The 17,505-nt window shown below is 41.3% G+C and overlaps 1 protein-coding gene across 5 annotated transcripts in view; it reads right to left on the bottom strand.

Moving 5' to 3' along the window:
- Positions 1 to 17,505, bottom strand: part of helz (helicase with zinc finger) — a 302,830-nt gene that overhangs the window by 169,635 nt on the left and 115,690 nt on the right. For 2 of the 5 annotated variants that reach the window (XM_073026388.1, XM_073026392.1), the window contains 4 exons: positions 15,653 to 15,986; positions 11,254 to 11,384; positions 10,270 to 10,314; positions 9,991 to 10,173 (listed from right to left, as the gene is read on the bottom strand). In XM_073026388.1, the coding sequence (XP_072882489.1) occupies positions 9,991 to 10,173; positions 10,270 to 10,314; positions 11,254 to 11,384; positions 15,653 to 15,986 (693 nt within the window). The remainder of the gene's footprint in view (positions 1 to 9,990; positions 10,174 to 10,269; positions 10,315 to 11,253; positions 11,385 to 15,652; positions 15,987 to 17,505) is intronic. The other 3 variants (XM_073026389.1, XM_073026390.1, XM_073026391.1) reach the window with 3 other exon arrangements.

Below are 17,505 nucleotides of genomic sequence, written 5' to 3'. Positions count from 1 at the left end.
CTTTAAGTATACCAACAGTCGTGGCCTCCACAGCTGTCTGTGGCAGATGACTCCACAGATTCACTATTCTCCAGCTAAAAAATTCCTCCCTAACTCTTTTTTTAAAGGGTCGCCCCTCAATTTTGAGGCTGTGTCCTCGAGTTCTGGACACCCCCACCACAGGAAACATCCTTCACATCCACTTTATCTAGTTCTTTCAACATGCAGTAGGTTTCAAAGAGATCCCCCGATATTCTTCTAAGTTCTAGTGGGAATCAACCTCGTAAACTTCCTTGAACTCTCTCCTTTCTGAGATAAACTGTTGACAGTACTCCAAATGCGGCCTGACTAGTGTCATATAAAGCCACATCATTATCTCTTTGTTTTTATATTCTATTTCCCTTGAAATGAATGCCAACATTGCAAATGCCTTCTTTACTACAGACTCAAACTGTACATTAACTTTCTGGGAGTCTTGAAATATTACACTGCAAAGAGTCAGCATGGATTTGATGGGGTGAAATACCTCTTCCTGTGCCCAATGATTCAATTATTCTTTTCTAAACTCAGTGTTATATAAAAAAACTGAAGATGTTTAGCTAATCTTGTTTCAAATATTAAATGGTAACAAAAATAGTATTTGAGTTCATGGACAAGCATGAGAAAGGATTACATATCAGTATGTGCACACACTTGGTGGTGGGGTGGAGACTCGTCTCTACCAAAGGAGGTGCAAGTGGAAGGGGCAAACCGCAAGTGTTGCCATGTTTCTGGTGCCCCATCTTGTGTACAAGACAACCAATTAACTCCTATGTTATGACCGCAATGTAATATTCACTGCCTGAAATGTGCATCCAAAGCCAGTCTATTGTAAACAGCACACCAATAACTGAAACTCGCCCGTTGGTTTAATGGGAGATGGCCTTATAGATAGATGACCAAGTTTTGAGATGGCAAGGGAGAAACTGAAATAATGGAGAAACCATGCAAAACCCTTGACAGTTTACTGTTCAAACACTGTTTTTGTACAGACAGACCTAAAATACAAGTGTACTGTCTCTTGAAAGTGGCATCACAGCTTGACAGGATGGTGAAGGTGGCTTTTGGATTGCTGACCTTCATCAGTCAGGGCACTGAGTAGAGAAGTTGGGATGTTATGTTGCAGTTGTATTAGACATTGATGCAGCTATAAAAAGAATATTCTGTTCAGTTTTGGTCACCCTGCTAAAGGAAAGAAGCCATTAAGCTGGAAGAGTGCAGAGGAAATTTACAAAGATGTTGCCAGGACTCAAGGCTCTGAGTTGCAAGGAAAGGTTAAGCAGGTTGGGAATTCTCAATGAGAATGAGAGGTGATCATAATGCGGTGTATAAAAGTGTGAGGGACATAAACAGGGTGAACAGGCACAATCTTTTTACCAGGGTTGGGAATCAAGAGCTAGAAGACACAGGTTTAAGATGATAGGGAAAAGCTTGTGAGTTGGGGCTAATGAGGGATCTAACAAGAATCTGAGGGGCAAAATTTTTACCGAGAGAACAGTCAGTATATAGAATAAGCTGCCAGTCTTTTAATCTCCTTGAAAAGATCGGAACATCTTTACAAATCTCTGACAAGCAACCGTTTGAAATGGAGGAAGGAACGGCAACTGAGAAGACACTTAAATCTTTAAACTGGAGCTTGAAGGAACCGGGAACAAATAATGCAAGTAGCATACAGATCCCAAATAATTCATTCAACTGCTCCAGCATCATCTGCCAAAAAACAACATTTTTTGTGAAGCAGATTAGGAGATAAGAGACATAACAGTTCTGCTTCATTTTTGCTGAAAAGATATTGAAGATTAATGCACATATTGTCAAAGGTGAAACATGAGAAACCTTTCATCACGGATCACAAAATAGCAAGGAGTCAAAGAGTAATACAGCACAGATAAAAGCCCTTTGTCCCAAGGAATTCATGCTGACCATGATGCCCACTAGCAAATCCCAAGTACAGCACAAGAAAAGGCCCTCCAGCCCAAATAATTTCCTATATACACCGCATATCCCTCCAAACCCCAACCCACAACATACTGTACCTATCCAAGTGCTTCTTAAATGAGACGATTGAACTTGGCTCAAATACGTCCTCTGGCATCTCATTCCATTTACTGACAAGCATGTGGGTTAAAAAGTTGCCCCTCAAGACTTTCTTAAATCTTTCCACTCTCACCCTAAACCTCTGCCCCTGGCTTTGAACTCTCTTTTGCTGGGGAAAAGACTATTACATCCACCTTACCTCAGCCTCTCACACATTTAAACACTTCTGAAAGATCACCCCTCATTAGAAACATAAAAAACCTGCAGCACAATACAGGCCCTTCAGCCAGCAATGCTGTGCCAAACATGTACTTACTTGGAAATTACCTAAGGTTACCCATAGCCCTCTATTTTTACAAGCTCCATGTACTGTTACGTACTCGTGACACGTAACAGTGACTTGTCACTTGTCACGTGACTGGGGTTGAAGCTATACTGGACTTGAGGTAATGGTCTTGTGATGGTGGAGTGATGTCATTTTCCCGCCAGTAGAGATCATGTGACAGGTTTTTTTTTACAGGGTATAAAAGGAAGACCCCACCCTGTGGGGTGGGGCAGTTCGTGGCTGGATTTGCCATGTTGACTTCATGCCACTGCGTGATTTAATGCTATGACGCAGTTTAGTTGAAAGATGAAGTTTTATCTAAAGCCTAAAGTTTAAAAGGTCATTGCCAGCAGTTTCTTTACTATACTGCTAGTGGAGAGTGAAGATTGGAGTTCGGGAGTTAAAGATCGAGGAGAATCGAATTTCGACGGTGAAACGGGTTCGACCTTATTTGATCCTTATTCGAAAGGAATTCGTTGACTGTTCTCGTGTTAATCTCTGCGGGATAGCAGAAGATTGAGGACAGTGTGATAAAGGAAAGGTCAGTGCCTTTAAGCCGTTACGTTTCATAAAATTCTTCGTGGGAAGAGTTCGACTTTGGAAACTGAAGGAAAACGACGCGGAAGAGAATTTAAATCGCCTTAAAAAGTCTCTCCTTTTGAAAGGACTGTGAGCATTTTGAACTTTTGGCAATATCGCTTTAAAGAACTGTTTTTGCAACATCGCTTTAAGAACTGTTAAGCTGCCACACAGCAGCTGTTTTCCGGTTACGTTAGTGTTTGTTTACTTTTGGGGGGGTTTGTTTTCAGTGTTTAATAAACGTGTTATTTGTTATAAAAACCCTTGCCTAACTCATCTCTTCATTGTTGCCTGAATACGTAACAGTACCTATCCAGGAGCTTCTTAAAAGACCCTATTGTATCCACCTCCATACACCGTTGCTGGCAGCCCATTCCACGCACTCACTACTCTGCATAAAAAACTTCCCCCCGACATCTCCTCTGTATCTACTTCCAAGCACCTTAAAACTGTACCCTCTCGTGATAGCCACTTCAGCCCTGAGAAAGAGCCTCTGACTATACACACGATCAATGCCTCTCATCATCTTGTCTCTATCAATGCCTCGATCAGGTCACCTCTCATCCTCCGCCACTCCAAGGAGAAAAGGCAGAGTTCACTCAACCTATTGTCATAAGGCATGTTTCCCAAACCAGGCAACATCCTTGTAAATTTCCTCTGCACCCTTTCTATAGCTTCCATATCCTTCCTGTACTGAGGTGACCAGAATTGAGCACAGTTCTCCAAGTGGGCCCTGACCAGGGTCCTATATAGCTGTAACATTACCTCTCGGCTTCTAAACTCAATCTCAACTCTTTAACTCAATCTCATCTCTTTAACATTAACTCAATCCCACGGTGATGAAGGCCAATGCACCATATGCCTTCTTAACCACACAGTCAACCTGTGCAGCAGCTCTGAGTGTCCCATGGACTCGAAACCCAAGATCCCTCTGATCCTCCACACTGCCACAAGTCTTACCATTAATACTATATTCTGCCATCATATTTGACCTACCAAAATGAACCACCTCACACTATGTGTTGAACTTCATCTGCCACTTCTCAGCCCAGTTTTGCATCCTACCGATGTCCCAATGTAACCTCTGACAGCCCTCCACACTATCAACAACACCCCAACTTTTGTGTCATCAGCAAATTTACAAACCAATCCCTCCAGTTCCTCATCCAGGTAAAAATAAAAATCATGAAGGGAAGAGGTCCCAGAACAGATCCCTGAGGCACACACCTGGTCACCGACTTCCATGCAGAATATGATCCATTTACAACCACTCTTTGCCTTCTGTGAGCAAACCAATTCTGGATCCACAAAGCAAGGTCCCTTTGGATCCTGTGCCTCCTTACTTTCTCAATAAGTCTTGCACAGGGTACCTTATCAAATGCCTTACTGAAATCCATATACACTACATCTACTGCTCTTCCTTTGTCAACATGTTTAGTCACATCCTCAAAAAATTCAATCAGGCTCATAAGGCACAACCTGCCTTTGACAAAGCCACGCTGACTATTCCTAAACATATTATGCCTCTCCAAATGTTCATAAAACCTGCCTCTCAGGATCTTTTCCATTAACTTACCAACACTGAAGAAAGACTCACTGGTCTATAATTTCCTTGGCTATCTCTACTCCCTTTCTTGAATAAGGGAACAACATCTGCAACCATCCAATCCTCCAAAACCTCTCCTGTTCCCACTGATGATGCAAAGATCATTGCCAGAGACTCAGCAATCTCCTCCCACGCCTCCCACAGTAGCCTGGAGTACATCTCATCTGGTCCCAGCGACTTATCCAACTTGATGCTTTCCAAAAGTTCCAATACATCCTCTTTCTTAATGTCTATATTCTCAAGTTTTTCAATCCGCTGCAAGTCATCCCTACAATCACCAAGATCCTTTTCCGTAGTAAGTACTGCAGCAAAATATTCAAAGTATTAAGTACCTCTGCTATCTCCTCTTGTTCTATACACACTTTTCGACTGTCACACTTGATTGAACCTATTCTCTTGCATCTCATCCTCTTGCTCTTCACATATTTGTAGAATATGGGGTTTTCCTTAATCCTGCTCGCCGAGGCCTTCTCATGGCCCCTTGTGGCTCTCCTAATTTCATTCTTAAGCTCCTTCCTGCTAGCCTTATGATGTTCTAGATCTCTATCATTACCTAGTTTTTTTTAACCTTTCGTAAGCTTTTCTTTTCTTCTTGACTAGATTTACAACAGCCTTTGAACACCACGATTCCTATACTCTACCATCCTTTCCCTGTTTCATTGGAACATGCCACGCAAATATCCCCTGAACATTTGCCACATTTCTGCCGTACATTTCCCTGAGAACATCTGTTCCTAATTTATGCTTCCAAGTTCCTGCCTGATAGCTTCATATTTCCCCTTACTCCAATTAAACGCATTCCTAACTTGTCTGTTCCTATCCCTCTCCAATGCTATGGAAAAGGAGACAGAACTATGATCACTATCTCCAAAATGCTCTCCCACTGAGAGACCTGACACCTGACCAGGTTCATTTCCCAACACCAGATCAAGTACTGCCTCTCCTCTTGTAGGCTTATCTACATATTGCGTCATAAACCTTCCTGAATACACCTTACAAACTCTACCCCATCTAAACCGCTTGCTCTAAGGAGATGCCAAGCAATATTTAAGAAATTAAAATCTCCCACCACAACAACCCTGTTATTATTACGTCTTTCCAGAATCTGTCTCCCTATCTGCTCCTCGATGTCCCTGTTACTATTGGGTGGTCTACAAAAAACACCCAGTAGAATTATTGACCCCTTCCTGTTTCTAACTTCTGCCCACGGAGACTCTGTAGACAATCCTTCCATGACTTCTTCCTTTTCTGCAGCCGTGACACGATCTCTGATCAACGGTGCCAAGCCCCCACCTTTTTTGCCTCCCTCCCTGACCCTTCTGAAACACCTATAGTCTGGCACTCTAAGTAACCATTCCTGCCCCTGATCCATCCAATCTCTATAATGGCCACAACATCCTAGCTCCAAGTACTGATCCACACTCTAAGCTCATTCGCTTTGGTCATGATGGTTCTTGCATTAAAATACACACATCTCAAACCATCGGTCTGAGGACATCCCTTCTTTTTCACCTGTCTATCCTCCCTCTCACACTGTCACCAAGCTTTCTCTATTTGTGAGCCAACAGCCCCTTCCTCTATCTCTTCCATTCAGTTCCCACCCCCCAGCAATTCTAGTTTAAATTCTCCCCAAAAGCTTCAGCAAACCTCCCTGCCAGGATATTGGTCTTCCTTGGATTCAAGTGCGCCCGTCCTTTTTGTACATGTCATGCCTGCCCCAAAAGAGGTCAGAATGATCCAGAAATCTGAATCCCTGCCCCAAACCCTCAGCCATGCAGTTATCCTCCACTTCACTCTATTCCTAGACTCACTGTCAGTAATCCCTTGGCAGTAATCCCAAGATTACTAGCTTTGAGGTCCTGCTTCTCAACTTCATTCTACAATGTTCCAAGGAGTAGCCTGGCCAACCACTCTCTATAACTCGAGCCTCCAAGCCAATCATGAGGGAATGTGGACGAACTAAGATATGCAACAGCTCATATCCTTTTTTATATACAATGGACCAATACCATTCAACAAGGGGTATGTGGACCCCAGGTTAGGAACCCCTGTCATAGAAAAGGTAAATATTTATTAATAGACTGCTCAAAGGAGGTGATTGTATTGAGTAACATTGGCAAATTTAAGATGAAATTCACATTGGCATTTGGAGAAAAAAAAAAGTTTAGTCAGTTATTTTATTTTTGAATTCCAATGCCAGCCAGATTGATCAAATTCAATACTACTTATTCAACAATTTCCATTAACTGCTATAGGTTTGCCTTCATAAGCAGTTTCCACTGCCACCTTGATGAGTAGCTTGCCATTATGCTTTACAGATACAATTTCACATGCCAGCAATTCAGTTAAAAAAGAAAAAGTAGGCAAAGGGTTTGAATATTGGTCAGGGTGAAACGAAGCCTCAAGTTCTGGGTTTAAACAGCCTGGAGATAACCAACCTGAGGATAAGTGTGGTTTCTGAATTGGAGCAACACAGAATATATGAGGCAGAAAGCAGAATGCACAGAAATGAGGAACATTGAACTTCAATGTTCTTGAAGACAATTCAAACTTCAATGCACACCTCTTTCTGGATATGATTCTAAGATGAAGGAATATGTTGGCAATGGAAAGAGAGATTATGAAACAATTGCCAGAATATTGAGGTATTTTGAGATGTCACTTTTATTACACTTTTTATAATGCTGTTAACATTGTAAGTACATGCTAGCATTTATGTATTAATAAACATTTTATTCATTATCTATACTTCTAACTTAAGCCATCTGGTGGCGTACTGGCATCAGCTCTGGACTTCAGGGTGAGAGGTGCCGAGTTTGAATCCAGCCGGCTCCCTTGCACGCTCTCCATCCGTGCCTGGGTTGAGTGTCGAGCTAGCAACTCGACCTCCTAAAAAAAACCTGGAGAGGGATGGGCTCCTCCAGGTTTCATATGCCCAAGACATGCCGTACGATGAGCAATCACCAAAAAGATCACTGAACACAGCTTGTCATGACGGCACCCCGACGACTCCACCAGGAGTTAAGGGCGCGCACACACACACTTCTAACTTGTTTCTATAGAATTGTTTATTCTGTATAATTGTTGAATGTTGTAATTTTTGTTGCATGCAGTGCCAATAAACAATAGCAAATTCCTAACAATGCAAATATACACTCAGTGGCCACTTTATTGGGGACTGAAGTGGAACCTGATATGGTCTTCTGCTGCTGTAGCCCATCCACTTTAAGGTTCGATGTGTTGTATGTTCAGAGATGCTCTTCTGCACACCACTGGTATAATGCATGGTTATTTAATTTACTGTCAACTTGCATCAGCTTGGACATTCTCCTCTGACCTCTCTCACTAACAAGCTGACTTTGCCCACAGAACTACCGTTTACTGAATGTTTTTTTCCCTCGCACCATTCTCTGTGTACTCTAGAGACTGTTGTGAATGAAAATTCCAGGAGATCAGCAGTTTCTGAGATGCTCAAACCTCCCTCTCTGGCACCAATTATTCCACGGTCCAAGTCACATAAATCACATATATTCCCTATTTTGATATTTTGATATTTGATATCTGAACCTCTTGAGCATATCAGCATGCTTTTACACACTGAGTTGCTGACACATGATTGACTGATTAGATATTTGCAGTCACGCGCAAATGCACAGGTGTGCCTAATAAAGTGGCCACTGAGTGTATGTGAAGAATAAAATTTATCCTTAAGTGGTGGTCAAGCGTTCTCTCTCCATCTCCAAGACCAACATTACTCCACTGCAATGCACACAAAATGTTTAGGAACTCAAAAGGCCAGGCAGTATCTTTGGAAAAGAGTAAACAGTCAATATTTCGGCCCAAGACCCTTCATCAGAACCGGGGGAAAATGAAGACCTGGGGAGGGAGGAAGAAGTGCAAGGTGGTAGGTGATGGGTGAAACTGGAAGAGGGGGAGGGCTGAAGTAAAGAGCTGGGAAGTTGATAGGTGAAAGAGCCCAACCTGATCCCTCTACCACCCCCCCTCTCCTCCATCTGGTGGAACTGGTCCTCACGTTCAATAAATTTTCCTTTGGCTTCTCCCACTTCCTTCACACCAACATTTTAGCCATAGACACCTGCACGAGTCCCAGCTATGCCTGCCTTTTTGTTGACTATGTAGAGCAGTTTATGTTCCAAACCAAAACCAGTATCGACGACTGTATTGAGGTGGCTTCCTGCACTAAGCTCATCAACTTTGCCTCCAACTTCCATGCTGCCCTTAAATTTACCAAGTCCATTTCTAACACCTCCCTCCCCTTTCTCTATCTCTCTTTCTCTATCACTGGAGACAGTAGATCTACTGATATCTTTAAAACTCACTGATTCTCACAGCTACCGGGACTATATCTCTTCCTTCCTTGTTAAAAAAAAATCTATCTCTGCCGCATCTGCTCTCAGTATGAGGCTTTTCATTCCAAATGGAATCTGGAATGCCCCCCTTCTTCAAAGAAAGGGGCTTTCCGTCCTCCACTATCAATGCTGCCCTCACCCGCACCTCTTCCATTTCGCACGTCTGTCCTTACCCCACCCCTCCTGCCATCCCACCAGGGATAGGGTTCCTCTTGTCCTCATTCTCCAAAACCCCCATATCTAGCAAGAGCCCATCACCAAGCACATCTTTCCCTCCACTCCACTTTCTGCAGGGATCACACCCTCCATGACTCCCTTTTCCACTTGCCCCTCCCCACTGTTTTGCAGGTGAAACAAGTGCCAGACCTGCCCAACACCTCCTTCTTCACTATCTTTCAGGGCCCCAGTCTTTCCAGATGAGCGGACACTTCACCTGTGAGTCTGTTGGGGTCATCTTCTATATCCGGTGCTCTCAGTGTGGCCTCCTGTATATCGGTGAGACCCAGCATAGATTGGGAGACTGCTTCACTGAACAGTCTGCCAGAAAAAGTGGGATCTCCCAGAGGCCACTCTTTTTAATTTTACTTCTCGTTCCCATATGTCAGTCCATGGTCTCCACTACTGCCAAGAAGAGCCCACACTCAGGTTGGAGGAGCAACACCTTGTATTCCATCTGGGTACCCTCCAACCTGATCACATAAACATCGATTTCTCGAATTTCTGATAACTGCCCTACTTTCATGTTGACTTCTTCATTGATTCTGCCTGGCCTGCTGAGTTCCTCCAGCATTTTGTGTGTGCTCTTGGATTTCCAGCATCTGCTGATTTTCTCATCTTTCTGCTATTACTCCCACTACCTCAGTTATGACTAGCACAGAGCAAGGATCAAATTTAGGAACTGCTTAGCCTATACAGTTCAGTTAATTCTTTGTGAAATTCCTTCAGTCACTAATATAGCATTCAAACTTCATATGGGTGAACCCAGCCATTGTTGTTATTCATCAAGTATTTCAAGAAGGAATATAAAGTTTAAACAATCGCACAAGAAAACTAACCTTGTGTCCTGTTGTTTCAGTATGTGCTTGACTGCCTGTGCTAACGTGAATGTTTTCCCAGTTCCGTAGGGTCCAATGATGAGAACAGGTGGAAGGTAGATGGAAAGTGGAGTTGTGATTGCCAAAATAGCCTCCTTCTGCTTAGTATTCAGCCGGGGATCCAACTGTTCGTCCCATTGTCTACTCCAGTAGGATAAAACAAAACAACTATTTGCAACTCGTGACACTCTTGATGACAAAATGTTAGGATATAGATTTTTTCAATAAAAGATATTATACCTAAAATTTACAACATCCAAATGACGTTGTAGAGATATTGCCCATCTGGAAAAAAAAACCCAAAAAGTAAATACTATGGTTAACTGTGAAAATCAGAAGCATGGAATATTGACTAATCTTTTTTCATTGATTTACAAATGCTCCATTAGGCATGTTGCAAGATATGGATTCACAAGAAACAGAGCAAAAGTGAACTCAGAATCTTTGTAAATGTTTCCAATATTTTATAGTAATCGGGACATAAAGCAGAAGCATTAACACATGGGCAAGGAATGCCACATCAACCATTTAGAACTTCTCCATTTAAAAAGGACTGATTAAACACTTCCCATTGATCCAAATATCCACAATTTTATCCAGTTGCCAAGTGCAATTATTCTATTAACACTGTATAATTAGCAAGTCTGCTACTCCTCCAGCACTGTAAATACAGAAAGCAGGCAGGTCTTTAATAAAATGTTTATCATTATATCTGGAGTTGAAACAGAAGACATCAAGGGAAGCAGTACACAAAATCCTGCTTTGTGTAACCATTTGCAAGGAGAACTTATACACAATATGTTGACACATTTGTAAAGAAAAAACACTGGTGGATTTAAGATTTACATGAATATTTCACATTTTCCTTATGAACACACTATCAACCAAAGCCTTGTCATAAAAAAAGTTTCTAATTTCAAAAGCTATGAAAATCAGTTCCATGCTGTTAATCTCATGAATTATTACTCCCAATCAACAGGTTAACTACCTTTTACTGAATTTTATGCGCATGAATATAGATGAATGCAAATTTTCAAACCTGCTTTTCTCTCTCAGACAGAATGGTCAATCCAACCTTCTGTTTTTGAAAACACAGCTGAAGGAGGACTATGAAATTTGCCCAGATCTAGATGCCAGCTTCAATAAAGCCATCTGTGGTGAGCGGCATGACTGATGTAATATTAATGCCACATTCTCAACTGTCAGCAAGTTGGCACACCATACCTGATGGGACTCCAGGGAATTGTGGGAAACATGCAGACATCTGGAAAGAGAATACTGTTGTCCTTGATTCTGTCCAGGGCATAATGCATTTCACAGAGGGGCAAGCGATTGAGTTGAAACTGAAGTTCAACCTACGGATTAATAACCAGTTGTCAGTGGTTAAAAAATATGTTCAATAGAACAATATACATCTGTGTACTGTAAAGTACAATTGTGGTCTTCACAAAGATAAAACTAAAGACTTCAAATAGATTTGTATGCATTTCACTTCTAAAACATTCAAATTTATAAAAACAGATTTTTGATGTTCTATTCGTCCACTGGAGTTTAGAGAACTGCATGTGGGTGGGTGGTTGGGAGGAACAGGGCTCGTTTTGCTGTTGTTGTTTTGTTGTTTACACAAAGTACACCGCAGATGCTGGTCAAATTAACATGTACAAAAGCTGGATGAACTCAGCAGGTCGGGCAGCATCCATTGACTGCTCATTTCAACAGATGCTGCCCGACTTGCTGAGTTCATCCAGCTTTTGTACGTGTTGTTTTGTTGAATTCTGTCTTGTTTTGCTGAGTATTGTGGGCACACTACTTTAGTGCCAGAATGTGTGGCGAGTCTTCCAGACTGCCCTCAGCACCTTCTCGGTTGTGTTGGTTGCTAATGCCGACAATACATTCCACTGTATGTTTTGATGTACATGAGATAAATAAATCTGAATCTGAAGTACCCCCGTCAGCATCGAATGGGTTCAATAGTACGTAAGATGAAAAGAGTAGCTATGAATTGGCTGACATTTCCTCTCCAAACAGCTACCCATTAGCTAGAGAAATTGGAACCCAAAAAAGAACAAACGAAGTGACTTTCCAAAACAACCTCATGCTGGCAAACAGAAATAGATTTCTGAACAAAATTAAGGCAATAATTAATTACATAATTATCTAAAATCTTGACTGAATTCAATATATCACTGAGCAAACATATTTATTAAATCCAGTTCAAATTTATGCCACATTTTTGAATCATGTTCACATGGATGGAATATCACACTTCAGTGATAGCTGCATCACTGACAGATGCTCTAGAAATAGCTGTCTAAGCCAGTGTACTCTGACAAAAGTTCACTTAAAAGTTACTTCTTCCTGTTGCATGAAAGGGCCCTATAAAAGAAAGTTACCTTCCTTTCCAAGACCAATGCAAACCTTTAATTTGTATTTAGCTTGTAAAATTTAGCAAAATAGCAAACTATCCAAATCTTCCTTTTTTCCTATTCTTCCATATTTGTTCAGGTAAAATCTACCCATCACAGCTACAATTAAGAATGTCAGAGAACGGGCTCTCTATTCCTACATACAATCTGTATAGGTAATGTTTGACTTACATTTCATATTTGCTCTCCCCCTCCTCCCCCCACATCCCATCCCATCCCACGATACAGGTGTTTTCACTTGCACACACAACCCTACAGCTTCCTGTCTATAGCACTGACTGCCAAACACTAAGGTTACGACTTGATTTACAATCCATATTTTCACACATTTCTTTCATGGGAAGATGAAACTGGATGTGGTGTGACTCCACAGCTACCTTCCAGAAACAAGTCCAAATTCCCTTCATTGAAGGGTGCATCTGAATGGTGAGAGTCAGAAGCCAACTGCTTGAGTTAACTCTTCGTTGCCCAACATTCAAACATGAGTGACAAAAGAAGATAGTTTTCATTTCACTAATCCAGAAGCACCTAAACTGGTGCTGTGCACAAAGGCAAAATATTACAAATGATGTTGTGTTAAAATTAAAAAGAAAAAGCCATAAGTACTCAGTTTTGAGGATGCTGTACTATGAGCTCTAAATACAAAGACCAGGTTAGCAAAGAACAGGTGAATCTCTGGCTCACTTGGAAGAACCGCTTACGCCCTTCGGTAGTGATGAGGGAGAAGGTGAAGGGACAGGTGCTACCCAGCCTAAAATTGCAAGGCAAACTGCCAGAACTTGGGAGGGATGAGTGATCAAGGGAGTAATGAGAAGAGTGGTTCCTGGGGAAATCATGAAGGAGAGCAGAGGTGAAGATGTGACTGGTGGTAGGATCACGTCAGAAGTGGTGGAGATGGCAGAAGATGTTGAATTGTATGAAGAGACTGGTGGGTTGAAAGGTGCAGACCAAGGGAATTCCCTTGCTCCTTTGCCTGGGGTGTCAGCTAAAGCAGACATGTGAGGCATCAATGAGCCAACTTTTCACTAAGGAACACCCAGCTCCGGTTACATATATACACAGGCATTTTTGAGAGGAACTTAAGATAGTCATGCAACAGTGCTTTTTCTTCACATACTGCAGGTATAAGTAACTCTTCCATTCCCACTAGTTCCAATCCTATTTGAACTAAGCAAATACACATCACAGTCAAAGTCAAACACAAGGTGAACAGCAGTAAGTGCGAAGACACTACCACAAAGAATAAACACAACACAGTGGATTGTTGATGGTGCAGCTTGAAGGGCTAGAAGGGCCTGTACCACACTGTCTCTCTAAATAAAATAAATAACAAGAGGTTCTGCAGATGCTGGAAATCCAGAGTAACCCACACAAAATGCTGGAGGAACTCAGCAGCTTAGGGGGCATCTATGGACAGGATCCTCCTTTTTTCAACTTTATTCATTTCCATAGATGCTGCTTGACCTGCTGAGTTCCTCCAGCATTTGTGTGTGTTACTACAACAAAGAGTTTGGGGAAATCTGTGGTTCTGCACTGAGACATGACAGGTTGAACATTAAGAAAATAACATTCATTTTTAAAGTTAAATAACTAAAAGCCTAAGCAATGGTTTGAATTGAGCACCAGTAATACAGAATTTTAAAAACAAATGATTAACTCATATCATAATTTCATCTGTTAGAAGGTTACCCTCAGCAGGAGGGCACTAGGGATGCTACAGTCATTGCAGAACACCGTCACTTACCCAAGTAACAGCCTCTTCTTCCTAGTTACACCTGATTTGACTTGATATAGGTAGAGGAAGAAATGTACATGTTTATTTCCAGGGTAACTAGTGGATGAGCCAATGTTTGGCTGTCAGCCACTCTGGCAACTTTATTAAATACATCTGCACATCAGCTCTGTAATACAAATATCTAATTTGCCAATCATGAGGCAGCAACTCAATGCATAAAAGCATGCCAACATGGTCAAGCAGTTCAATTGTTCAGATCAAACATCAGAAAGGGGAATAAATGAGGTGTAAGTGACTTTGATGATGGAATGATTGCTAGTGCCAGATGGAGTGGTTTGTGTATCTTAGAAACTGCTGATTTTCCTGGGATTTTCACACACTACAGTCTCTAAAGTTTACTGAGAATGGAGCAAAAAATAAAAAAACATCCAGGTGAGTGGTAATTCAGTGGTCGAAAACACCTTATTAATGAGGGAGGTCAGAGGAGAATGGCCAGACTGGTTCTAGGTGACAGTAACTCAAATAACCACACATTACAACAGTGGTGTACAGGAGAACATGTCTGAATGTTGAAGTGTTCAGCAACAGAAAACCATGAACATACACTCAAGTGATTCTTGGAAAGGCAGGACTGCCATACAGACACAGTCAGGGGTTCCCAACCAGGAGACCACAGAGCCGTTGGTTAATGGTAGGGGACTGTGGCATAAAAAAGGTTGGAAACCCCTGGATTAGATCATGGAGGTTTGTATACATTAGGTTTAGAAGAACGAGAAGAGAACCATACAAAGCTTATTGAATTTTATTTGAGCTTGACAAATTGAATGCAAATAGTTCCCCTGGCAGAAATGCATAGAAACAGATGTCAGAATCTCAGGTAATAGGTAAGATATGTCGAGCATGGATGAGGATAATTTTTTTTACTCCAGGGGGTGGGGGAAACTGGTGGAATTTGTTATTCACAGTAGGCTGCAGAGTCTAAACTAGCAAATGTATTTATGACTGATATATTTCTGGGCAGAATGGTGAAGGAACTGGAATATAGTATTGAGATAGTTAGCTATGATTATTTTGAATGATGGAACAGGCTCGATGCAGAAATTCATACAAAATGCTGGAGGAACTCAGCAGGCCAGGCAGCATCTGTGGAAATGAATAAACAGTCGCTGTTTTGGCCGAGACACTTCATCAATCCTGATGAAAGGTCTCAGTCTGAAATGTTGACTGTTCATCAACTTCCATACTGTAGATGATGCCTGACCTGCTGAGTTACTCCAGCATTTTGTACGTGTTGCTCTGGATTTCCAGCACCTGCAGAATCTCTTCCGTGTAACCAATGCGGAAATTGCCTACTCCTCCACCAAATTTTCTATATTTCTCACAATACAGCAACCATTTCACAAGTTGCTTTACATTTAAAATTTATAAAAACAATCTTGAGTGAAGAAAAAACACAATTTACCTGTATCTCTCGATCTGCTCTGAGCTTAAGTTCCTCGCAACATTCCTTGGTCAGTCTCAAGTAAATGCATTCCTTCGTTTTTTCTTCAATCATGGCTTCATAAACCTTTTCTTTGGTTCCCTGGACTTGCATGGACCGCTCTTTAGTTATTGGCAACAGCAAGACAGAATTGACTTTGGTCATTACTAATCGTCCGGCCAAAGTTTCTTCTGAAAGAGTCTCTGTGAGTTTGAAGCGAGCAAATAACTGTCCATTCTGAGCATACTTAGCACCGCCTGAAACACCAGTAAGCATGAAATTTGCCACCAGATATAAATTTACTTTAATGTTGAACCTGCAAAGTAAACAGAGATCCTTTATTAAAATGTAAAGCATTTTTCCAAGTAGTTATACAATACCATACACAGATCTATGGCTCAGAAACAATCATCCCATAAACGAAACACATAATAGATTATTGCAGACACTACAAATCTGAAATAACAGGTCGGGTAGCATCTGTGTTGACAGAAAAACAATGAATGTTCTGGGTCCATGATCATCTACTAATATGAATATGCCTCAACATGAAAAGTGAAATTGTTTCTCCCACCATCGGTGCTTACTGAACAACTTTTCATTTCTCTTTGCTAATGTTGATAATTTTATTTTTAAGGAAACTGATGCAATAGATATTTTCAACTGACAATTTGCTGAAGTGCTTGTTGTTGTCAAGGGATAATTACTAAAAAACATCTCAATTTATTTTGCTTCCTTTACCAACATTATGCTATCTGCACTCCACCACCATCATAGTGATGCCCATCAATTCCAAGGTCAAGAATGCCATATGGCATCACCACGTAATCAAAAACATTGGTGGGAAGCACTTACGAACAAAATTGCTCTAGCTCAAGATCAAAGAAATTGAAATCAAGACAAGAAACAAATCAGGTAAAAATATATTAAACATTTTTAGGCTAAGTATTAGCAAGTTAGTCAATAGTAATGACAGAAGTTAGCAACTATAGAGAGAGACCGACATGGAAAATGGGCAGCCTGACACAGGAATTTCAAGTTTGAAGCAATAAATTCCTACAGGGAAAGCAAAGATTCTGAACGCAGCCTCAAATACACAGCAAATAAGAAAGAGATGGCTTACAAAAACAGCAATTAGCAATTTTGTTAGAAATGGGAAAACAAGGTATTCCATTCAGGGATAATTCTGAACCACAAGCACTGGTGTTACCAGCTTGGTGTAGGGTGGGGCAGCACAGTAGTAAAGCGACTGGCACATTTTGTTACAATGCCAGATTTAAGATTGGGGTTCCATTCCTGCTGCTGTCTTGAAGGAGTTTGCACGTTGTCTCTGCAACCGCAGGGGTTTCCTCCAGGTGCATCAGTTTCCTCTCACATTCCAAAAACATACAGTTAGGGTTAGTGAATCGTGGGCATGCTCTGCTGGTGCCGAATATGCAATGATAGCACAATCCTCACTAACTTGATTTGATGCAAAACAAACTATTTCACTGTACGTTTCCATGTACACGTGTGAGAATTAAATAAAGCTAATCCCATAAAGAGAAATCTGCGAAGGAATGAAGGAGCTAAATCGAGTTGGATAGTTTGCAGATGGACTCTCTTCTCTGTGGGCAAAAATATGTTCTGCATTCCACACTGCCTCTCACGCATTCGGCTAAAGAATACTTTGGAAAGAATAAGATTTTGGAAAATGAAAGAGTGCTCCTCATATATAATTCACTGAAAATGAACGCACAAGTGCACCAGGCATTTTGAAAGGCAAACAGCATGTTGGGCTTTATTACAAAAGGATTTGAGAACAAGAGTAAAGATACCTCACAGCAGTTTTAAAT

This window comes from Hemitrygon akajei, chromosome 22 (assembly GCF_048418815.1).
Source record: "Hemitrygon akajei chromosome 22, sHemAka1.3, whole genome shotgun sequence".
Classification (NCBI taxonomy): domain Eukaryota; kingdom Metazoa; phylum Chordata; class Chondrichthyes; order Myliobatiformes; family Dasyatidae; genus Hemitrygon; species Hemitrygon akajei.
Note: the sequence above shows the minus strand (reverse complement) of the source record. Positions and strands in the feature narration are given on the sequence as shown.